At 44.4% G+C, this 23,750-nt stretch overlaps 1 protein-coding gene across 1 annotated transcript in view; it reads left to right on the top strand.

The window, feature by feature from the left end:
• COL27A1 (collagen type XXVII alpha 1 chain) overlaps positions 1-23,750 on the top strand; it is a 321,471-nt gene that overhangs the window by 116,052 nt on the left and 181,669 nt on the right. Inside the window, exons 14-16 of the mRNA XM_083158983.1 lie at positions 2,084-2,128; positions 13,274-13,327; positions 14,617-14,661. Coding sequence (XP_083015109.1) covers positions 2,084-2,128; positions 13,274-13,327; positions 14,617-14,661 — 144 coding nt within the window. The remainder of the gene's footprint in view (positions 1-2,083; positions 2,129-13,273; positions 13,328-14,616; positions 14,662-23,750) is intronic.

Below are 23,750 nucleotides of genomic sequence, written 5' to 3'. Positions count from 1 at the left end.
GGGGTATGGAAAAGTAAAGAGTGAATATAGTGCGCACCTTCGGACACCCCCCTGTCCATCAACGTCCCCTGCCAGACTGCCCCGTTGTACAGGGGTATTACAAAAGCACAATATGCGCTGCTGAGTGATCAGAGAGCATCCTGAGGGGGAAAATTTTTTTTTTTTTTTTATCTTCAGATTAAAGTGGCGGTATGGCATACCCCCGTATACCGCCCCACTTCGACCACTGTATATGTATATATATATATATATATATATATATATATATATATATACATACACACACACACACACAAAATATATATATATATATATTTTTTTTTTTTAACAGAGCATAGTGATAACTATGGCCCTTATTCTGGTTCACTCACAAATGCAAATTTCTTCTCGAATGGAGAAAACATGTGCACTGCAGGTGGGGCAGATGTAAAATGTGCATAGAGAATTAGATTTGGGTGGGGTTTTACTTAAAAGTAAGATCTATATTGCAGTGTAAAAGTAATGCAGCCAGTCTTTACTCTGCACAGAAACAAAACAACCCACCTAAATCTTAATGCTAAAAAATGCTAAATTATGCACTTAGGACTCAAAAACCCAAAGGCTCAATATAGTATCAAGGGTACTATACATTAAGGAGTGATCTAGGAGTCACTCTTTCAAGTGACTTAAAGGCAGGAAAGCAATGAGGAATTCTAGTCAGATGCTTGGTTGCATAGGGAGAGGAATCAGTAGCAGAAAAAAAAGACGTAATAATGCCACTTTATAGGTCATTGGTACGGCCTCATCTGGAATACTGTGTCCAGTTCTGGAGACCATATCTTCAGAAGGATATAAATACATTAGCACACCTCCCAACTGTCCCGCTTACCGCTGGAACGTCCCGATATTCGGGGACGTTCCCACGTCCCGCCCGGGGCCGCCATTGTCCCGCGGTGGGGGAGACAGTTGGGAGTCCCCCCAGCCTGCCAAGAATAGACGCGCACAGCGTCTATTCAGAGCCGACGAGCGGCGGAAAACAAGGACGCGTCCTCCTGCGAGGCCATGCCGCCTTTTTGCGAGGCCGCGCCCCCTTTTCGGGAGCGCGCGCGGCTTCGGCGCGCGAGAGTCCCGTCCTCCCAACTGCAGAAGTTGGGAGGTATGCATTAGAGAGTGTACAAAGAAGGGCAACTAAAATGGTGCATGGCCTACATCACAAAACGTATCGGGAAAGACTAAAAGATCTTAACATGTATACTTTAGAGCAGAGAAGGGAAAGGGGGGACATGATAGAAATCTTCAAATATATCAAGGGTTTTAACATAGTACAGGAGGGAAATTTTCTTCAAAGGAAAAAAGGTAATAGAACACGAGGACATGCACTGAAACTGTAGGGAGGTAGGTTCAGGGGAAATGTTAGAAAAAAATACTTCACAGAAAGGGTAATGGTTAAGTGGAATAGCCTCCCAATAGAGGTAGTAGAGGCTAAGACAGTAGAACAATTTAAACATGCTTGGGATAGGCATATGAATATCCTTACAAAGAAACAAGGATCAAAAAGGGTTGAGATTACATGAAGGATAAAAACGGGGCAGACTAGATGGGCCAAATGGTTCTTATCTGCTTTCAAATTCTATGTATCAAAATCCCCCCGCAGTGCACATGGTTTTGTCCATTTGAGAAGGAATTTGCCTTTGCGAGTGAACCAGAATAAGGGCCTATGTTTATCCCTTCCTTGGGATTGTTACCAAGAATCTAAGAATGGCATGTCCAAACTGTTGCCCTCCAGCTGTAGTAAACCTACACATCCCAGCATGCTTTGCCATGGTTTTAACAATCCCTAATAACAAAACTGTGGCAGGACATGATGGGACTTGTAGTTTCACAACAGCTGGAGGGCCATAGCGTGGACATGCCTGCTCTAGGGGATTTTCTGTCTCAACTTGACAATGTTAAAATGGCCAACTACGAAAGGTCAATCTTTAGTAATCTCAGATTACAGATTTAGCTTCTGTCCTCAGATCATGCGTTTTCTGGCAAATGTCTCCATTAATGTTGTATTGATTGAGCTAAGCCTTTTTTTTTTCTTTTAATCCTAAATTTGCAGGGAGAGTTGGGTCCCCCAGGTCCTGCTGGAGTCCCTGGATTCATTGTAAGTACATTGTGTAGGTAATGCTTCCATCCCCTTAGTGGAAATTCTCCCCAGGCACTGCGCTAAGAAACCCCTTTGACAATATAAAAAGCTTATTTGTTATTTATTAATCATAGCTTGAATTCATTTAATTTTACGCACACTATGCAAACAAGTTCTACTCCTAGCAGAGGAGGTGTTTATGGCTTGAGTGTTTCCATCATAAAATACCAACTATTTTAATTAGGGAAGCCTGGTATCCGCCTTGTGTACGCAAGGCTGTGGGCGTGATTCCATGTAAAGCCTTGCAAGTCCATCTGGAAGTAGGGAGCAATAGAATTCTCCCGTCTTTTTTTATATAATGCATTTATTATTGATAACATGATCCGTGTTGGCAGCCTTCCATTTCAAGAGTGACTGCAGAAGTATTTTCATGCAAAGTGTTATGGGTTAGAATTTGTTTATAGTCCTTGTGGTTATGTTAGTCCTGGGGTGTTCTAAATTCAGAAAACTGTGCAGCGCATATGTAATTTCATTTGTACCAATTTACTCAGCTCCTCTTGTGCCTGTGTGCTATTGGCTGCTGTGCTCTTTATTTGGTACTAGTGTATTAGCACAGTGCCCATTACGCAGTTAGCGTAGTGGCGCTGTCAGAATCAGCGTAGTGTTCGCACGCCCAGCGCAGGCAGCGTAGTGTAGTGTTCCCGCCCGTTGACGCCTAGCCGGAGCTTACGTAGTTAGCGTAGTCAGCCAGGCGTCCCTGTTAGTATCAGCGTTGTGTTCGCGGCCAGCCGGAGCTTACGTAGTTAGCGTAGTCAGTCAGGCGTCCCTGTTAGTATCAGCGTTGTGTTCCCACACGTTCGCGGCCAGCCGGAGCTTACATAGTTAGCGTAGTCAGTCAGTGCTTATTACATTGTGTGGGCACCATTGACCATTTAAACCTGGCTGACATGACAGGTCTGAATGTGTTCCTAAAACACCACCACTATCCACGCCAGACCGAAGCGTGGCGAGGGCAGCGAGCCCCGCAAGGGGACGCGTTACGCCTCCTTCCAACCTTTTCATACCCTCACTATCCACGTCGGCGTGGAGTTGATTTTATAAGGTGTGTCGAGCGCAGTGAGGGGACACGGATTACTTTACATGTGTTCCATGTCCCCTCGCGGGGCGCGCTGCACTCACAACGCTTCGGGCTTGGTGGCTCACTGCGCTCGCCTCACTTTATAAAATCAACTCCACGCCGCTGTGTATAATGAGGGTATGAACAGGTCAGGAGGACACGTGCGCTCGCCACGCTTCGGGCTGGCATGGATAGTGGGGGTTTGAAATGGAGGCATTTGCCAGACTATTCCCAAACCGATGGACAATAAGTGAATTTCGCAGTTTAGGTACTGTGTCCGGACAGCGGTATCCTTTCTCAGTACTAAGTACGGTACTCTTTACTTAGAAGGGCGCCCATCTCGGGCATCTCGGGGATTGAATGCACTAAAAAATCGGGTGCGATCAACCGACGAGATGCCCGAGATTTCCCATAGGGAACAATGTTAAATGTCTCAATTGACCCGATTTTCCTGTTCAATGCCTCAATTGACCCAATTTTTCCATAGGAAACAATGTTAAATGGGTCACAGAGGCCAAATAGGCACCCTGAAGTGAATAATGGCCACCCGAATTGTTAACGCCACCCCACGATCAACGTCAACCCGAAGCGTGGCGAGCGCAGCGGTACGCGTCCTACGACCTTTTCATACCCCCACTATCCACGTCGGCGTGGAGTTGAGAATAGAAAGTGTGGCGAGCGCAGCGAGCCACCGAGCCCGAAGCGTGGCGAGCGCAGCGAGCCCCGCGAGGGGACGCGGATACCTTCACAGGTATCCGCGTCCCCTCGCGGGCTTCACAGCTGTCCGCGTACCCTCGCGGGGCTCGCTGCGCTCGCCACGCTTCGGGCTCGGTGGCTCGCTGCGCTCGCCACACTTTCTATTCTCAACTCCACGCCGACGTGGATAGTGGGGGTATGAAAAGGTCGTAGGACGCGTACCGCCGCCCCTCGCGGGCTCGCTGCGCTCGCCACGCATCGGGTTGACGTTGATCGTGGGGTGGCGTTAACAATTCGGGTGGCCATTATACACTTCAGGGTGCCTATTTGGCCTCTGTGGCCCATTTAACATTGTTTCCTATGGAAAAATCGGGTCAATTGAGGCATTGAACAGGAAAATTGGGTCAATTGAGACATTTAACATTGTTCCCTATGGGAAATCTCGGGCATCTCGTCGGTTGATCGCACCCGATTTTTTAGTGCATTCAATCCCCGAGATGCCCGAGATTTTTTACTAACGATGCCCACGATCAAAATCGTGGGCGCCCTTCTAAGTAAAGAGTACCCTAAGTACTTAAACACACTTAAGTACACCAGGTATAATTAGTACTCGAGACTTGGTATAAATATGCACTCCGCAGGGAGCCGGCGGCAGGCAGGGAGATGGAAGCCTCCCTGCCTGCGCCAGAGTCGGTGTGGGGGGTAGGAGAGCTCCCGGGGACACAAGCTGCCTCCCGCCGGGAGAGAGCTGGAAGGGGCGCTGTGTACGCTGACTATGCAGGGCTGCCGCCGATTCACTACGTTAGGCAGCCGTTGGGCTATGCTGACAAAGTAGCTTAGCCTACTCTGAAAACGTAGCATAGACGGGCGCTGTGATATTACGCAAGTACCCTTTATTTTTGCTTTTTTTTTCACTCACGAGTGGTCAATGTCTCTGTAAGTGCGGTTCAGAGAATGTAGCCTTTGAATTTACTATGAAATATAGGGGTCATTCTATCCTGAACCCCTGTCGGAACATTCCCGACAGCTATTTTCTTCAATGTTATGACTGTCAAGTGTCTGAAATGGAAGGTAAATTGTAGGAATCAGCTGCAAGTTTGACATTTAGCGTCCGTTTCCGACAATTCAAATTCGACTTTAAAAGTTGAATCTGAAAGTACTCAATGCTGTCAGAAACGGCCGCATTATATTCTGTTGGCGGAAATACCGGCACAGACTGAATACCAGTCAAAGGGGGATTGTCACTATGCACAGGCAGTCAAAACAATTATAGTTAACAAGAGAATTTAGGAAAGAAAGGATATACCAAGGTTGCTATGGAAACCCTATCCATGCTAAATTTATGTCATAGGCTGTGTAACATATCTGGTGGTGCTCCCATAGAGTTTTGTGTTAAATATAGAAAAGTTGAGAAAAATAAACTCTTAAAGTGTGCAGTGCATGTCTCTAGTGAGATAACCGTGCTGGCAAAAAATATTAATTAATTAAACAATATAGGTAAAAATGTACCACTTTAATAAGTTGAGATATCCCTACAGTCTGGTATATTTACTGTTCAATACACTGTAACTGTTTATATGACATAGAGCGTACACAGCGCCCCTGTCACTATGCTACACAGGAGTGATGGAGATTGAATGTGCTAATTTGGGCATAAATGTTGTAACAACTGAGATTGTAAATTTAATAGAGATTTATAGGGATAGTTAAAGTGGGAAAAGATATAGCTTTTGGGTCAGATTACCTGCTGTGCTGCATCATATACTGTATGGGTTACATTGGATGCAGCATGAGTTTCTTCTGCTGACCAAAAAGATCTATATTGTTAGTGAAAGGATACCAGTCAACCAAGGTGTGAGGCCCTGTGTACCGTGTCAATCTTGGTAGCTCACTGACTAGTAGAAACACAATTGACAAGCGGCATTCTCATATGTTAGACTAAAGCTGGCCATACATCAGAAAGACCGTTCTTACAATCAATATTGTGTCCAATTTCCCTTAAACTCCCCAGAACTTCTTGGTGGTTTTTGGACACACAATGTACTCACAATCTGTCATACAATCCATCATGATTGTATGATTGAAACTTCATTTAAATAGGGGGCACGCCTACTAGGATCAAGAGGATACGAGTACCAAAAATCCATTTTTTTATATATTTTTTTTTAATTTAAATGTAGCCAGCAACTACCTATCTGATGACATCTGCTGTGTTATGCCATTATTAAATAGCCTGAATGCAGCAATCCTCTGAGTAGTGACAGAATTGTGCAAAAGGACGTCCACCGCTCTCTTTCGCCTGCCGCTTGGAAACTACTTGCCAACTTTTTTTTTCCCCCCTCTCGACAACAGCATGTCAGGGAGGCGGGACGGGCAGACGTCCTCAAGCCCCTCCCCCATGACAGTCAAACAACGTAATTCGCGTGTCCTCGAATTGGGGGAGGGGCTATAGTGACGCAAAATGATGCAATTTGTGTCATTTTAGCCACGCCCCTCGCTGCAGACCTGCGAAAAATTGATAATTTTGTGCAGGGGGGGGGGGGGGGGGGGTGGGTGGGGTCGGGTTGGGGGCTACCTAGCCAATGCGGGAGACTTAGCCACCTTTCCGGGGGGCCGGGAGGGGGACCTGATTTTCGGGAGCCTCCCGGCAATTCCGGGAGGGTAGGCAAGCCTGTCCCAGCATCTTCACACAGGCTGCCCAGAAGCTGCACCTCTCTTCTCTGCTAGTCAGGGAGGTAGTGTCACATGACATTAGGTAGTGTCACATGGTTATATGAGCCAGCTAAATACAGATTTCATGTACTTAAAAGCACATGCAATCTTCTCCCAATTCCAATTGATCTGATGTGTAGCACGTCAGATCAGAGGACCAATCCTCCAATCTCCCGGGGCCGGGAGATTGTATGATTGTGTACACATGATGTGCACACAATCTGCATACAATCCATCTTACAATCAATTGAGAATGTATGATTGGATACAATATCTTTCTGATGTGTGGCCACCTTAAAGAATAGATTCCTTTATGTGTTGACAGAAAAATCAGTTTACCAGTAACAGGGTAATGAGTTACAATGTTAAAGTCTGAGGAATATTTCAGTTTTCTCACACAAATCCGTTTGTCTTGTTCACCTGACGAATAATCACATAAAGAGTGAAATACAAGCTTACACGACACAGTGCTCCCATGTGTGAGCCTGTGCCGGCCGTAGGAAAATACTGTCAGGAAATTGTACCTTGCGTCTTGGTTAAAATTTATTACCTCCAGTCCTAACTTAACCACATGGAAAAATATTCTTTGCCTCAGAAGCCCTTTCATCCCTTGATAAGCAGACAGGAAAGGGGACCTCACATTTTTGGAAGTGCATTTGGAAATCCAGGGCCCATGACCCGTAAATCTATGTGGAATACTCCTGAAATTTTATTATATATGGGGTTCTATTTTATTTTGGTTTTATCGGTCTTTGCAACTAATTTTTGATCATAGTATATATTCGTTAGGTTGACAGCTTAAAGGTCGACATGAGCCAAGGTTGACTTGTGGGAAGGTAAATGGGGTTATGTCGATATGTCATTAGGTCGACATTGGGTCTATCACTTTAGCTGGCATTATTTCATGCCCTAACAACCACTACGGTGTGGTGAAAGGATAATCTAGTGTGCCAAGCCATGCGAGGGGACGCGGTGCTCCGATACAGTATCCATGTCGACATTTGGGTAAAAAAAAAGGTGAAAGACCCATGTCAAACTTTTTACTGTTCGACCTTGGCTGGACCTTCAGTGGTCGACCCAATGGCCCATACCCTTGCACGTCGACCTTAATGCTGTCGACCCTATGGCCCATACCCTTAGATCATTGCCATAGGCTTACTGCACAGTTTTGTTGCATTCTTTTTCAATGAAAATGTATTGTACATACAGTAATGTAGGAGCTGGCATATATTTGCAGATCCAGTTTCTACACTGGCGCCCTGGGCAGCTGGCTCCCTCCAATTTGGTTACCTCAGTTTGTGGCCAGATCAGACCAAGGTCCTAACTACCATTAGGTGCAGGGGTTGCAGCTGCTATAGGGCCTAGAGCTGAAGGGGGCCATTTTCCCTGTGAAAGTGTTTATTATCACCATTGGTTGGTATATAGAGGCCCTTACAGACTTATGCTATGGGGCCTACAATTATCTAGTTACGCCCCCGGATCAGACCTAGATCTGGTTGGTTGGTGCCGGGAAGAAGCGGCTGCTTATTGGCAGCTGTAGGATGGTGCGTTATAAACAGACAAACTGTTACCTGTGTTGTGTAATTAGATGTGTTCAGACACTTAAAAATAAGAAACCTGCATACTGTAGTAAACATAAAACAAAAAAGACAGGCATGTGGGTCAGGAATAGGTAACTTTTTTGTAAAATGCAAGTCCGTAACGATTTTATAAAAATACAGGGTACTTGTGACTTATCTGGGCGCCCGATTTTCTTCATCGAACCTAAAAATCGCGTCAAATCGCATCGCATACAATCAGATTGCATGCGATGCGATTTGCCGCGATTTTAATATGTGAATGCACCAAGATTCCTGTTTCATATGTGAAATGGCCCCCCAGACCCCATTTTTAATTGTATACCCACCCTGATGGCTAAATGCTCCCCATTGTTAATGCCACCCCACTATCAATGCCAACCCGAAGCGTGGCGAGCGGCGGCGGTACGCGTCCTCCGACCTTTTCACGCGGAAACCTGTGAAGCCCGCGAGGGGACGCGTATAGCTGTAAAGATATCCCCGTCCCCTCGCGGGGCTCGCCACGCTTCGGGCTCGGTGGCTCGCTGCGCTCGCCACACTATATAGAATCAACTCCACGCCGACGTGGATAGTGGGGGTATGAAAAGGTCGGAGGACGCGTACCGCCGCCCCTCGCGGGCTCGCTGCGCTCGCCACGCTTCGGGTTGGCGTTGATAGTGGGGTGGCTTTAACAAGGGGGTTAATTTAGCCATCAGGGTGGATATACAATTAAAAATGGGGTCTGGGGAGCCATTTCACATATGAAACAGGCATCTGGGTGCCTGTACATATTAAAATCGCATCAAATCGCAGGGCCCTCCTCCGTCTTGTCGGCATACCCGTTCTCCTCACACTTCACTTACTGCTCTCTCCTAATCAGCGACCATCTTTGCCCACATACTCACCTGCTGGTAAATGCTGGTCTCCTGCATATGACCGCCAGCCCATAGTCATATGCAAACTACTCCCTCGCTACATACTTCTAAGCTGTATTGTGGTGCTCTTTGTTACCTCTACTTATTTTTTGTTTTTTACTTACTGTAATGTTAAGTTCTGTCTCCCTGTACTGTTCCATTGTATGTCCTTTGGGCCTGATTCAGACTCAATTGTTTCCATTGTTGAGGGTCTGCGCATGTTCATGGGCAAATATGGAGGTGTGTTTTGCGACCATCAAATGTTTTTTCCTCTGTGCGGCCGCATGCGAGGGGATGTGTAAGCGTACACATCCCCTTGCGTTCGGCCAGGTGGCGTGCAGCGTTTACCTGTCCGCTAGGCTGCAAACATACGCAGCTTAGCGAACAAGTCTGAATTAGACCCATTGTACGGCGCTGTAAAACACTTGTGGTGCCTTTATAAATAAAATATAATAATAATGCAGTCTTGAGTCATTAAAAAGCAAGCCTAATTATAGGAAAAGATCACAGGACATTAAATGTGGTCTTGAAAGAATCTCGGAGCTTGTGTCCGATAATACCCAGTGATTTAATACACCTGAGAGACGCATATTCCTGTCAGAAGCGGTCACACTTTGAAGGTGGAGGTTGCTAGGGCTGTGAATGCATTTGAATGGTGGAAGGCTGACCACATGCCCACCCGGTAGAGGTTACAGAGGTTAATACAACTGGGGAATTCAGAAGCGGTTGCCAGTGCATGTTACAAGACTTTGCTGTAGACGGATGCGAGAGATCAAAGGGCGCCCAGGGGTATAAAAGTATGAGACATTAGCAGTAGACTGTTGTCTGGGTCAGACACATATATCAGGCTAAGGTGGTAAGTTGTATGTAACTTCAAGTTCCAGCATGTGGTGGTGTGCTGGGTCTTGTAGTACTCCTCCCATACCTATATGCCCACAGGCTAATTTCTTGTGCTTTATGGAATGTACTGTCCAGTATGCTAATGTTGTCAGTTAATCCCGCTAAACCTATATATTTTTCTTACCTCAAATATCACCTGTTTTTATAGAGTGCTGAATACTAGTTCATCCGAGAGAGCTTAATAAACCCACATGTACTTCTTTTACATCACTGTGTACAGTATAAACATAGCAATCAGTTGGTTTTGTGGCATTTCATTAACATATGTTATTTCATCCAATTACTGATTCATTCTATTCATACTTATGATAATTAAGGGCACAGGGCTGAATAACATTGGCACAAGGCAGCATATTGTGAGACTCCTTAAATGCAGATTTGAAAACTGCGGAAAGTCCCTGGGACTGGGTCCCATTTGTCCGCTGCATTCTTTCGGGTGTCCGCAGGTGGCTTATTCCGAAAAACTCATATTAAAGGGCAGCAATTGGTGTAACATGAGCCTAATGTGGTTGTAAATAGCTGGGACTTGTCCTGGATAAACAGAAGCCTGAAGAGGTCTTTATATGAGGCAGCACAAAGAACAGGCTTGTTGTAACATACACTCTCCACTGCGTCGTCTCAGGCAGTGCACGCTCAGAAGTTTGGCTCTGCCCGGTAACCTTTCATGTGTCAGAAGGCAGAAAGCTGAGTACTGTACCCCTGCTTTATAATGGCATAGCATCCATTTGCAACAAACAACACACGTACCCAGCTATCATGTTTGTTGAAGGAACAACAGAAAATTGTATTCATGCCCGTTACACATTCTTCACTGTAGCCTCCATTAAACATGGACGGCATGAAAATGTTTTAAAAACAATCCTGCGCTCTCTTTGCATTGAACAGATGAACGCGTAACTTTTGTCGATTACTAAAATTACTAGCTACATAAATACGTTGTCCATGTCGACGGTTACATAGACACCAAAAAAATCATGAAAAACCTTTTCACGGTCGATCTTGCCTATGTTGGCCATAAGCATATGTCAACCTTGTGGCAGTGTCGACCTAGACATTGTCTATCATTTATACCATAACCCTATTCAGTTTTAACCCAGACAAAAGGACCCCATACAGTAGTCTGACTTGTCCTAAGGACAAGTCGGACCAAATTGCCCTTTAGCTCCCGTCAGCTCCCTGGAAGGCTCACTAACGATTTGGCATTTGATGTGCCATTTTTACATGCGATAAATTGCATGTAAACTCCCAGGAAGCTACAGCAGCGGCGGATAGCAGGAGAGCCAGGCAGTGATGACTTTCAGGGTCCGTGCAGCCTGTAGCATCAGGTGCAGTGCGGGAAGCGGCAGAAAAATTTGAAAAAAATATTTTCGAAAGACTGGCCGACTGGTTATTGGCTGAGGGAATTCTCTCAGCCAATCAGCGGCTGGTCAGTCTTTTGAAAATATCTTCCTTAAATTCCTTAAAGCGGCTACCAGCACCGCCGCTGCCCGGACCCCACCGCTGCCTAACACCCACTGCTTTCTGCCTGCCTCTGCAAATCTGTGTGTGCCAGTGGTGCTTCACCACTCGCACACACCTATGGATCGTGTCCAATGCATTGTGGGTGATAAAAAGCACCTGCGATGTGCCGCTGTTGGGTCCGATCCGGTGGATTGAACCAACAGAGTCTGACCTGATTGGGTCAGATGGGATGTCACACACATCTGAATTGGGCTGATTTCATCTGCCTCCAGGCTAAGATTCCCAGAACACCATCCTCTCCTGCGTAGCTTTGCCCCAGCCACACAGCTAATCTGCATCCAGGTGCCTAAGGTTAGATACCCAGCCAAACTGGCTTTCCTTCATGAGTCTAATATAGTAGTCCGTGTAATCTTTCTGCATAATAAAGACATTTCCAGGAAGCTACTGTAACGAAAGCCCTTGTTGTGGAAGGATATGCCCGTGTGATAACGAGTCATGGTTTAAAAATGTTTAAGTGATTTAATTGGCTAAGCAGCCAAAGACTGCTTCAAATGGAAGAAATCCCCATCCACTAGCCACAACAGAAGGGACAATGTCGCACAGTTTAGCCTCATTGATACCAATAATACCACAGCTGGGAGTGCACAAGCCTAATGAATGGTCCTTTTGTGTTTCTTGCATTGAGACCATCCCTTGCCTCTCAGTAGATCAAGTCTCCAGCACAATACTAGGTCCACTGATTATATCTGTCCCAAGCTTGCTGAGAAATGAAGGAAACATCTCGTGTTTCTTTGATCTATCGCCGCTCCCACTCTTTCAGTAGTCGCCGCCACTAGAGCCAGGTACGTAGTAGACAAGGGCCGCATTCTACAGCAGTCATAGAAAGCTCTCTCAGCTCCTGTTAACGATCCTTGGACCTCAGCCCGTGACCAAGCCACTGTACACAGATGGGATGATATCCAATGTAGATAAAATTGTAGCAGAAGACCTGACTTGCCGCTAGGCCACAGGAAAAGCAACTCTATTAATTGTGCCTGAACTGGTTTGCAAAGTTGATTTGAATTTCAACATGTCTATGCACACATGTATTTCTATTGATTACCATGTCATCCTATCCAGCACGGGAGTTGCTATTTGGTCTTTAGATACACATTATATCATGTTTGTGCATTTCAGCAACTGTGTGGCTCTGCTCTGTTTTAATGTTATGTATTCATCCTCCTCTGAACTTCAACATGGCGTCTCCCACTCCCACACTTTTTATTTATTTTTCTACATTTTTCAAGGCTATTGTTTTTGAGATACAATTCACATTGCTAACGCCAGAGAGCGTTGTTCCTCTCTGATAAGCTTGGAAGTTAATGGACAGTTTCACCCTGTGACCTCCCCTTTTGCTCATTCGAACCTCAGTATCACAAACCCACCAGTTAAAATCCATTTGCCTTTGTAGTCAGGGTCCTGTGAACTGCCAACCTGCACATTAGCATGGCACAAATTATGTACACCTTCCATCATTTTTGCCCACAAAATTGCCATCTTGGTGCCAAATGTCAAACTTAACTCAGCTATTATTGTACTGTACTATCTTAAACCCTCCCCAAAAAATGGCTTTACCACCACGGATAAAGTCATACATTTTTCTACTGCTTTGCTATAGCATCATATTGTTTGGGGCATTTTTTGCTGTTTTTTTTTTTACAATTTAACACTTGCTTTAGAGGAAGATGTTTTACACTGTAAAAGAAGATGTTTTACATAGCATGTGATGTTATCATCTAAAATTTATTTCTGTTATTTCTCCTCTCAGGGGGATATGGGTGCTGTTGGCTCCATTGGTTATACGGGACCGAAAGGTTTGAAGGTAAGTGTCTGCCAACATGGAAATATTACTTGCTGCTTTATTTAGGGACCCACTAAACGCCTGTGTGTTTTAAATGAAAGCAGAATAAATTGCACACTACTAACGTGATACTCCTACTATAGCTATGTTACAAAGAAAATTAATAACGCCCTATCAATTCACTCCCCCTACTATTACAACCAAAACAAGCACACATCAATACGACAAAATGCTATCTGGCACAGTTCATAAAGCTAAATGGCAGTCTGTTAAGCTGCTGTGACCTCGCTGACAGTATGTTTGGATCATCCAACTCCTGCATACCTTTCTGCATGCAAATCTGTCAATCACACTTTAAACCAAATGTAACATCCATTTGAAGGACCCAGCAAGTTTTTGGTGAGATAGTCAGGAGATTTAAATCCACAATTAATTTAAAAGCAAAACCATTTTCATTTTGCCATTGTACTGATTGCCATTTAATTTTAATAACTGTCTTGACGGAATCACACTGGCTTCCATCCCCGTGGTTATTACATTTGACTTTCTGATCAAATAGAGATACTACACTTCCCTAACATGGGGCTGCGATTTCACAGCACGGGCCATTATTGAACAACTGCGCATACGCACAGTATGCAGTGCACATGCGCAAGTTGTCCTTGCGATCACTAGCCATTGCTGCCTGTGTACAAGGGCGGGTGTATGTGCGGTCGGCGAGGTTGCATTTACCTGATCGACTATCTCTGTACACTCACGCCCCAGCGATCGGTTATAAATCAAACCTATGGTCCCCTGCTGCAGAATGTTATAATACTTTGTTGGGCATATTCAGTTAAATATAAACACTGTATGTAGTTCAATGGTTCAAAAACTTTTTTGAATATAGGTGCTCTAGAGTATCAGTATATTTAATGGCACCTTTAGGCAAAAGAAATGTAGAGAAAAATATATACTGTAGGTATATTGTGTTTATACTGCAAATCATCCATAGGGTCAATTATGTGGTGAGGGATTGGATTTTCTTCTGTTTTATGATTGTCAGCCCCCAGCACTGGTTTTGTCTATTCCATTGAACAGAATTAATTAGAATTAATTAATTAAATTAGAACTTGCAGTGGTGCCAACCCAAGGCACCACTGCAAGTGTCCTGTTGCATGCCAGGGTGCCACGGCACACAGTTTGGGCACCACTGCTGCAGTTATTTAATGTGTGTCATTTTGGATTTGCTTTCATTTCAAATAACTAAGCACTGGAGCTGGGGTATGATATCTGTAACTTCAAATGTTGGGTATTTTACTGTTTTTCAGGGGCTGCCGGGGAACGCAGGAGAATCTGGACTGAAAGGTGATAAGGTGACCAGAATACTCCCTTACTGCATTGTGTTTTGCATGCAAAGACTCCAGTATCCCTGTTTCTTCCCAGATCTGTTTCCATAAAGCAGGCTATAGAACTTATCTTTAGTCTCCACAGTTGACCGATAAATGCAGCATAATCACCAGAAAACAGGACTGTCCCTATTGCCTTATATACAGCAACCAGTTCTGGGAGATATTGTGGAGTCAAACAGTGCTTTATGATTTAGCTTTAGAAGGGATGCAATGTGTTCTGTGACTTGCCACTGTCAGTGTATCACTATTGGCTCTCCAGTAAGACTGTAAGGCAAGCAAGTCCAAACTGTGGCCCTCCAGTTGTTGTGAAATACACATCCTAGCATGCCTTGCCATCGTTTTAGCATTCCCTAATAGCAAAACTGTGGCAAGGCATTATGGGACTTGCAGTTTCACAACAGCTGGAGGGCCATAGTTTGGACATACCTACTGTAAAGGACCTGTTTATGGCAAGTAGTGCAAAATAAGAAAGGTGCTTCTGCCCTTTTTAGCATCCAATCAGATTTCAGCTTTCATTATCTAGGCCTCTGATTGGATTCTGGTGCAGCACAACCTTTTATTCTTTGCAACAGTCTTTGTACAAGTCCTTTGTTTTATTTGACAGCAGCTACAAGTTGTTAAATCTTAATAAATGTGCACCTAGAACATTTTAAATGACCATTTATTTTAAAATCCAATCTGCTTCTAATCAGAAATATAAAGCTATATGCCCGATTCCATGTAGCTTTAGCATATCCACTCCAAGGACATGTGGCTGCGTTTTCCGAATGGCTTTCTTCTCTTTTAAAACCATAGTCTATAAACCGGCTGTGTGATGTGTCAGATGACAGTTCTGGAGTCTTCTGATAGGTCCCTGCTTTCATTCTTTATTCAAAATCTGATATTGAGCTTTCAGTACTCCTAAAGAACAATATCAGAATACAGTTGTTTTTAAATGTTGTAGAATGAGCAAGCCTTTTGAGGGAAGCACGCCAAATTAATTTCTGATTTTAGCACCAGAGAACACCGCTGGTTAAGGCAGACGTTTATCTCTTGTTTTTAGCTTGTGAAGTAAAATTAAGAGTCAGTGCCCTTGTATGTAGCTATGTAATTGGGGACAGTGTCTTGGAGCTAATTGATAATGGGGCTTCCTCTGCCTAAAGGATGAACTCCTCTTTGCAGTACATACACAAAATACTCCAAACTTCGCTGGACAACATCCAAAGCTTAATGTCCTCCTTCAAAAGCACATAGGAATTTTTGTGGCCTTTTGTGGTTTGTATCCAGTCCCTCGCTTCCTCTGATCTCTGCCTTCCAGCAATCTTCACTATGAAATAGTCCCATTTGTTTTGTTTTTTCATCTGCCCTCTTCAAACATTTGGAAACCACAGTAGGGGTTGAGCCTGTCCTCTACACCCTTCATGAATGTACCATAAGGCACTCTGTATTAGGGAAAGCCGTGCTCGGCGTGCTGTGTTTACCCGTAGCATGGAAATATGTTATCGTATAATCATTGAATGAATGCAGCACTGTAGTGTTGTTTTCAAGGCTCTTGCAACTCCGGTTGCACTCATTTACATCGTTAAAGAGCTTTTAAGGATTCATTTAACGAACAAGAAGCACTTCGGTAGGGCTGTGACAGAGTAGAACAGGTACAGTACAGTAGGCAGTCGGAAATTGCTCCTGCATTGCGGACATGTAACGAAGTGCCCAGATTTCACCAAAATGCCTCCACAAAAGTGGATGTTTCCTTTCCGAATTCTTGGTTTGATATTCTCCTCATTGGAGCATATAATCCTTGATGCAGAAGAGGCGATCTTACGCTCCCAGCCAACTCTGTACAGATAGCGCTCCCAATGCTGTTCCTTCACCGAGCAATGGTGTGCATCTACGTTCCAGGCCTGTTCCACCCCATCAGAAGCAACCATCAGTATTCTTGCACTGTGGAGATCCTAACACATTCATAGCCATACTTCGCACTGTGGGCCAGATGTATTTGAAGTAGCTTTCCTTGCTGCTTACATGAACTCCACAGCAGGGATAGCATTAATATGACAATGCAGCAGGGTGGGTACGTCTCATGCTGCGTTACTGATCCAAACTGTCTACTGAATCATCTGTGACACCATTAGCCGGCTATGCCACCCAGATTCCACATAGAGGCCAGGAATTCTCCGTCTTCCAAGAAGCACCCTGAAACTGAAGCCATATTTGCATTTCCCTGCCCTCGATTGACTGCAGCTGTCCGCTGCTGAACTGCATACAACATTGCACACCCAAATTGCACATGCGCTAAACTTCGGTACGTTGCGCCTTGTGTTACACTAGCGTTTGAACCTAGGTCAGGCCCAGTGTAACCATGCACTTGTAAAGCTGGGTACACGTTAGATGATATGCAGAGAAGATGGCCTTCCTGGTTTTTATTGAACTTTGCAATCTAACAAACGACCTTGCAATATATTGAGAACCCAATAGGTTGTTTGATCAGTGACTAGATATACTCTAAAGGTCCATACACACTGGGCGATATTGCCCAGCATGTATGGATAACGATGATGGGGAAAATCGCTGGGCTGAAAAACGCTCAGTGCATACACACTGATAATTTTTGGCCCTTTCCCACAGTTTTCTCGGGGTGGATGACTTTCCATACAGGATGCTACGGAAAGTAGAAGGCACCGACCACCGGCGTGTATGCGGGAGTGTGCATAAATGTTCACCGCTCATTGCTGCACCATACACACTGGGCGGCTTTCCAGCTGAAAGCCGCTCAGACGAATAAACTGAGTGGCTTTAAGTTGAAATTTGCCCAGTGTGTACTGGGCTTTACACAATGCACGATTGCAAATTGACCGCATGTGAGTGAAATGGGAAAATGAGGTGAATGATTCATAGCAAAGCATGATCGTATGCACACACTGGATGATGTCGACAATGTTCCATTCTGATCACGATGAAGCCTGTAGATGTCCTGTCACAATTAATCTAAGCCAAAAGTGTGACTAAACAAAATTTTTTTTTCAGAAAAACAGAAAACTTTTTTTATTTTAATATACCGTATTTGCCGGCATATAAGACGACTGGGCGTATAAGACGACCCCCCAACATTTCCACTCAAAATATAGAGTTTGTTATATAAGTGCACCCGGCGTATAAGACGACCCTCCCACTTGGAGGCATGTTTTTCAGGGGACAAAAGTAGTCTTATACGCCAGCAAATGCAGTAATTGTTAGGTGGTTTTACTTTAATGTATAATCACACTTCACACTATTGCATACTGCCTCTGAGCATTGGCCCTATGTAGGTATCCCTGGGGAGGGAGCTGCCACTTTAGTGTGTGGAGCAACCCATCTGTGTGCACAATGCAAGTGTTTGTGGATTCTGTTGGCAAGCCCTTTAGTCAGCTGTTTCAATACACCCGTGGTTCCCACAAGGCACCGTCCATGTCCAGGTTTTAAGGATGTCTGTGCTTAAGGAAATGGCTAAATCAAATTGCCTGAGGTATTATTTAAGCCACCTGAGCACATGTATGGATATCCATAAAAACCTGGACCGTTAAGGCCTGTAGATGGCCGAGTTTGGCAACCACTGGTCAGTTCACTAATTTGGGGCAGGGAAATTCTTGAATCGCTGAGTGTTTTTACCTATAACGCTATATCATGAGTCATCATGACCCAATATGGCGTATATACACATTTCCCAGGCTGAGTCCCCATTCTTCGGAAAGATTGTGCCCACAGTGCAGACTCCATTTCTTCCCTTCACAACCACTGTTGTTGTGATTTATAAACAAATCTAATGTTAATCATTATAATATATTGAATAGTAGTATTATATATTATGGACAACCATACACTGGGGATATGGTCACTAGGTTAACCTTATGAAGGTCGATATACATTAGGTCAACCACTGAAGGTCCACAGGGTTAGAGCCGACACCTGAAATAGTTTGACATGGCTAAGGTCTACAGCAGGCATATCCAAACTGTGGCCCTCCAGCTGTTGTGAAACTACACATCCCAGCATGCCTTGCCATAGTTTAAGCATTCCCTAATAGCAACATTATGGCAAGGCATGATGGTACTTGTAGTTTTACAACAGCTGGAGGGCCATAGTTTGGACATGCCTGGTCTACAGGGTCGGAAGGTCGACAGTCAAAAGGTCGACATGAGTTTTTCACAGGTTTTTTTTAGCCGACTTGTGCCGACAGGCGTATTTCATAACCTACCATCCACTACAGCGTGGTGCAGGAATATAATAGTGTGCCAATAGCATCAAGGAACCGCGCCCAATGAACTCGCTAATTGGTGGATGAATTCCTATTGAAGGATTCCTTTCCCTTCACCATAGACACATAAAAAAGAAGATGGAATAATCCAATTATCAGCGCTGGTGTGTTCAAATGAACCAGGTGATCCTCAGGATATATATCCAATAATCATAAATTACATTAAACAAGATGAAAGAGTATATTTATTTATTATTATTATTTATTAACAGTTTCTTATATAGCGCATACAGATTCCGCAGCGCTTTACAGAGAATATTTGAACATTCACATCAGTCCCTGCCCCAGGGACTGATGTGCACACACATGTAGGGTTAATTTTGTTGGAAGCCAATTAACCTATCAGTATATTTTTGGATTGTGGGAGGAAACCGGAGTACCCGGAGAAATCCCACACAAGTACGGGGAGAATATACAAACTCCACACAGTTAGGGCCATGGTGGGAATCGAACCCATGACCTCAGCGCTGTGAGGCAGTAATGCTAACCATTACACCATCCATACTACCTGTGAAGTACGTTTAGTTTAATCACACATATATACAAACACCTAAAAACAACAGTAACAGTCCACACATCCATAAGGGGGATAGAATAGAATAGAATAGAATAGAAACAACTTTATTGGCCATGTATGCTTGCGCACACTAGGAATTTTTTGTGGATTTACAGTGCAGCATCAAGCAGGGATGAAGGGGGGGGGGCAGGGGGAGAAGGCATTACATACATTACAATAAAACATTACAACATTACATGTGGGGAACACATACCCACCGAGGTGCACAGCGCCTAGGCAGCCATCAGCGGCGCCACTGGTCGCCGAAACAGCCAGGTAGGTAACAATACAAGCAGAGACAGTACAGTTGTCACACAGGGAACATATTTGGCTGAGCTGCACAGCTCCTAGGCAGCCATCAGCGGCGCCATCTTGATCATGCTGCTCAGAGGCAGCAGTAAAAATATTTGTATTTATGTAGCACTTTTCTTCCAAAGCTGGCACACCCTGCCAGCTTGTTGCTGGCGGGGTGTGCAACCAGCGAATGTACAGCATATAGGCTTTGCATACAGTGGGGGCAGAGGTATATGATGATGATGATCATGGTAAAGAAACAGTAAAACAAAGAGTAATACATAGCTTTCCTAAGAGGCTGAGATAGATGGTATCTTGGGAAAAGCAAAAATAAAACATGGCATTGTTTCGGTTTATGTCCAAATCCAGTCCAAACTCCAGTTCTAACTCATTGCTTGCTTTCGGGATACGGGCAATGCGAAGAAAATTACCAGAGGGTAAGAACTGAAGAATTCAGTTCTAATAGCGCTTGATATGGTAGCGAGTCCCGGGTGCACGCTCCGCTCAAGTCTTTGTTGACAATCTCTCTCTGGCCTTCTACAGCAAAGTCAAGGCCTCCTCATGGCGCTGTAATAACCCACGCGTTCTGACCTGTCATAGGTTTTTCTCAAGGTTCAGAAAATGCACCCTGTGACCCAAACCCATACACTGCTACTTCTATTTTCTTGTGTGCTGGATACAGTTATTAACTATGTTGCTGACTGAAAGCTTCTTGCTGGGCATCATGTGCTAGTCATTGCCAAGTATCAAGCAATTGGTTATAGGGGCACACAACCTAAAAGTAGGTATATACAGGTAAAGAATCTAATCTGAACAGTTTGGCCTTTTGGGACATACCTGAATATGAGTAACCCCATGCTGGGAAGCGGTCAGTCACCTGACCTTCGGGATCCTGAAATTCTTACCAACAGGGGGATCCAAACAGAATGCTGGAGGGAATGGTTAGAGTTAAGCTGTGAAGGGGAAAGTTTAGGGTTAGGCTGTGGGAGGGGAGGGTTAGGAAGAGGATTTTAATACTGAAAGCTGCTGTCGGCGTTCAGACCGTGAGAATAGTGAATGCTGGGATTTCGTACGTACCCAATCCCTCATACCACTCTGAAATTCTCAGGATTTAATGGAATGGAATGCGTTGTTCTCGGACTCGTGTCTTAAAATCTGATAATCATATTACACCTCTAAAATGTCTGAAATTAAATTTCCAGGGTTATTAGGTCCTATGGAGCGGAACACGAAAAAAAACATTTGAGATGCAATGCAATTGAAAGTACTTTAAAGGCATTTAAAAACAAAGTAAATGTTCCTAATGTTTGTTCGGCGCTTCTGAAAGTTTAGCAAAGTCTTAATGAGCTCTTAGAGTCATTTACATGGTGATGCTGACCACCACCACCACCACCACCCATTAATGCCACTTCTATTATGTAGATGTCTGAGCGTTCATTGAACCCTATGCTAGAGCATTTTTATTCGTCCATAACAAGCTTGTCTAAAGGGCTTTCTGAGCGATATATTTTACTATTTCCTCTTTTGTGTGTACACTCAATATCGTTAACAATGTGCAGCTCCCGTGCATCGTCAACGACCACTGCCATCGGCAGAACATGCAGGTCAATTTAGCTATAAAGCCAAACTACCCATGTTCAGCGGGTCCCGAAGACTTATCGTTCATTGCGCACACTCAATATCAACCAGCCACTGACAATATTATTAATTATATCGGCAGCGGTCAGGGTCGCCTTATGTGTATGGGCATTAAGAATTGTCAGGGATTGCTGATCTCTCAGAGGACTAGGTCAGTGAGCACCAACCATGGGTAATGTTCCTACACCTGGAGCTGCGATGTTATAGGGCCCTAATGCTAGCTACACACCAGAAAGATCATGATCATGAGCAGATTGTGAGACGATGGTACGATCTGTTGGAGCACACCATCTGCATACGATCCGATCACAATCTGTATCCAGTTGAATGGATCTTTTACAGATCCTGGCTACAGCAGGTAGGATCTCGAAAATTACCAAACGACAAGCGGGGACGCGCATCAGATCAGAATCTGATCGAAAACAAACCAAAACATGCTCCACTTACATACAATTGGTCGAAATTGGGGGAATTGAGGCCAAATTGTTCTGGTGTGTACCCTAGATTAGAGATTGATTGCGGCATAAGAAACTGTTAGGACTTCTGTAGAATGCGGCATAAGAAACTGTTAGGACTTCTGTAGAATATGTGATGACCATTCTTTGAAAGCAATATGAAGAATAACTGGGAATGTTTGCTAAAAGTAGGTCTTGTTTATTTTGTGAAGCTGCTCCCCCATTCTCAGTGTTGCAGCAGCAGCAGCAGGACCCTCATTGAGATCACTTAGGAAAATCAGATAAGTTGGGGCAGCTTTCCATAACTACTTCCACGTGACGCCCTTGCGGACTATTATGAGTGTGGAGATAATTATAGGCCTTGTAGTATTCCACATCCCAGCTCATTGCTTTTTTGGCACTTTTTGGAGTTTTCCTATCTCGGAGACCTTGGCCCCGATTCCCGTAACTGTGTTCATCCTTCATCTAGTAGCAGTAGTATAAAAAGTCACTGTAATTCCAGACTAACAAAGTTCTACGCTTTAAGCCACTGCCAGTAAAGAGGGGGAATAGGGGAGATTTTAATCCCCCACCCCCACCCCTTAACCATGAATCAGGTCTTGGTTGTTCATTTTCAATTGGATGCAAATGTGAGGCAGAAATAAACACGAAAAATGTACTGTGGAGAATTCTAACATATATTGAAATTGTTGAGACATCTGCTGAGCAGCTAATTATTGTGCCAATAATTATTGCAGTCCTCCCCTAATGTGTAACAGCTGAGCAGGAGCATCTCAGGGTACTTCAGTCCTCTTCATATTCCAACCTCAGAAGTAACTACTGTAAATGTATTTCACCTTCTCTCTTACGCCGGGTACACACTGAGTTATGTGTCCCAAGCTGATATGTCGCATCCTTATAATGTATTGTTTGTGTGTATGCAATATATTGTATCTTTTGTTGGTATTCAATATATTGTATCTTTTGTTCATATCCAATATATTGTATCTTTTGTTCATATGCAGTATATTGTTTCCTTTTCTGGCATGCAATATATTGTATCTTTTGTTCATACGCAGTATATTGTTTCCTTTTCTGGCATGCAATATATTGTATCTTTTGTTGGTATGCAATATAGGAGGTCATTCTGGTCTTCACACTCCCCCGTGCCCCCGAGAGATGTTTTGCTACTGCGCATAAGTATTTATGTGCATGTGCAGGCTCCGTGTGCGAATGGACTTGTATAGTGACTGGCCCGTTCACCCAGTATTTCACGCTAGGCTTTCCCATGGTAATTCGTCCATCATACGGGTTCCGGCGGCAGGCAGTTGCCTTCCCTGGTCATGTACAAGGATGCCGCAATTCTGATTCACCAGAGAGTGCCTTAGATTTGCGAATGATTTCAGCCCTGCACAAGACTGCAAATGGAGGTTTATGCAAAACATCCATTTGCATGCGTGTGGGGATATTTACCATGCGGGCGGCATTTAGTTGGCTTGCAAAGCTGTGAAATTTGCAGCTTTGAGAGTCAAGCAGAATTACCTTCATATTGTATCTTTTGTTCGGATGCATCATTTTGGGCGGTATACAGTGCAGCCGGCAGCGAGGATGGCTTGTTTTCGGCAAGAAAAACAAGCCATCCTCGCCCTCAAACGCCCTCGCTTGCTGCTTGCTGCATTCAATGTTCCGGGTAGGGTGGCCAATCCCGGGATTGGGATCGGCGGGATCCCGGGATTTGGTCAGAGGTCACACTGCGCAGGCCAAGCAGCTGCACAGACCCGTCCTGGGCGTGCAGCATGACATCATCATCTGCCCACCTGCCTGCCCGGCTCCTGGATCCTGCTGCTGGCCGCTCACTCAC

The sequence above is a fragment of the Crinia signifera genome, chromosome 9, assembly GCF_055691185.1.
Source record: "Crinia signifera chromosome 9, ASM5569118v1, whole genome shotgun sequence".
Lineage (NCBI taxonomy): Eukaryota > Metazoa > Chordata > Amphibia > Anura > Myobatrachidae > Crinia > Crinia signifera.
Note: the sequence above shows the minus strand (reverse complement) of the source record. Positions and strands in the feature narration are given on the sequence as shown.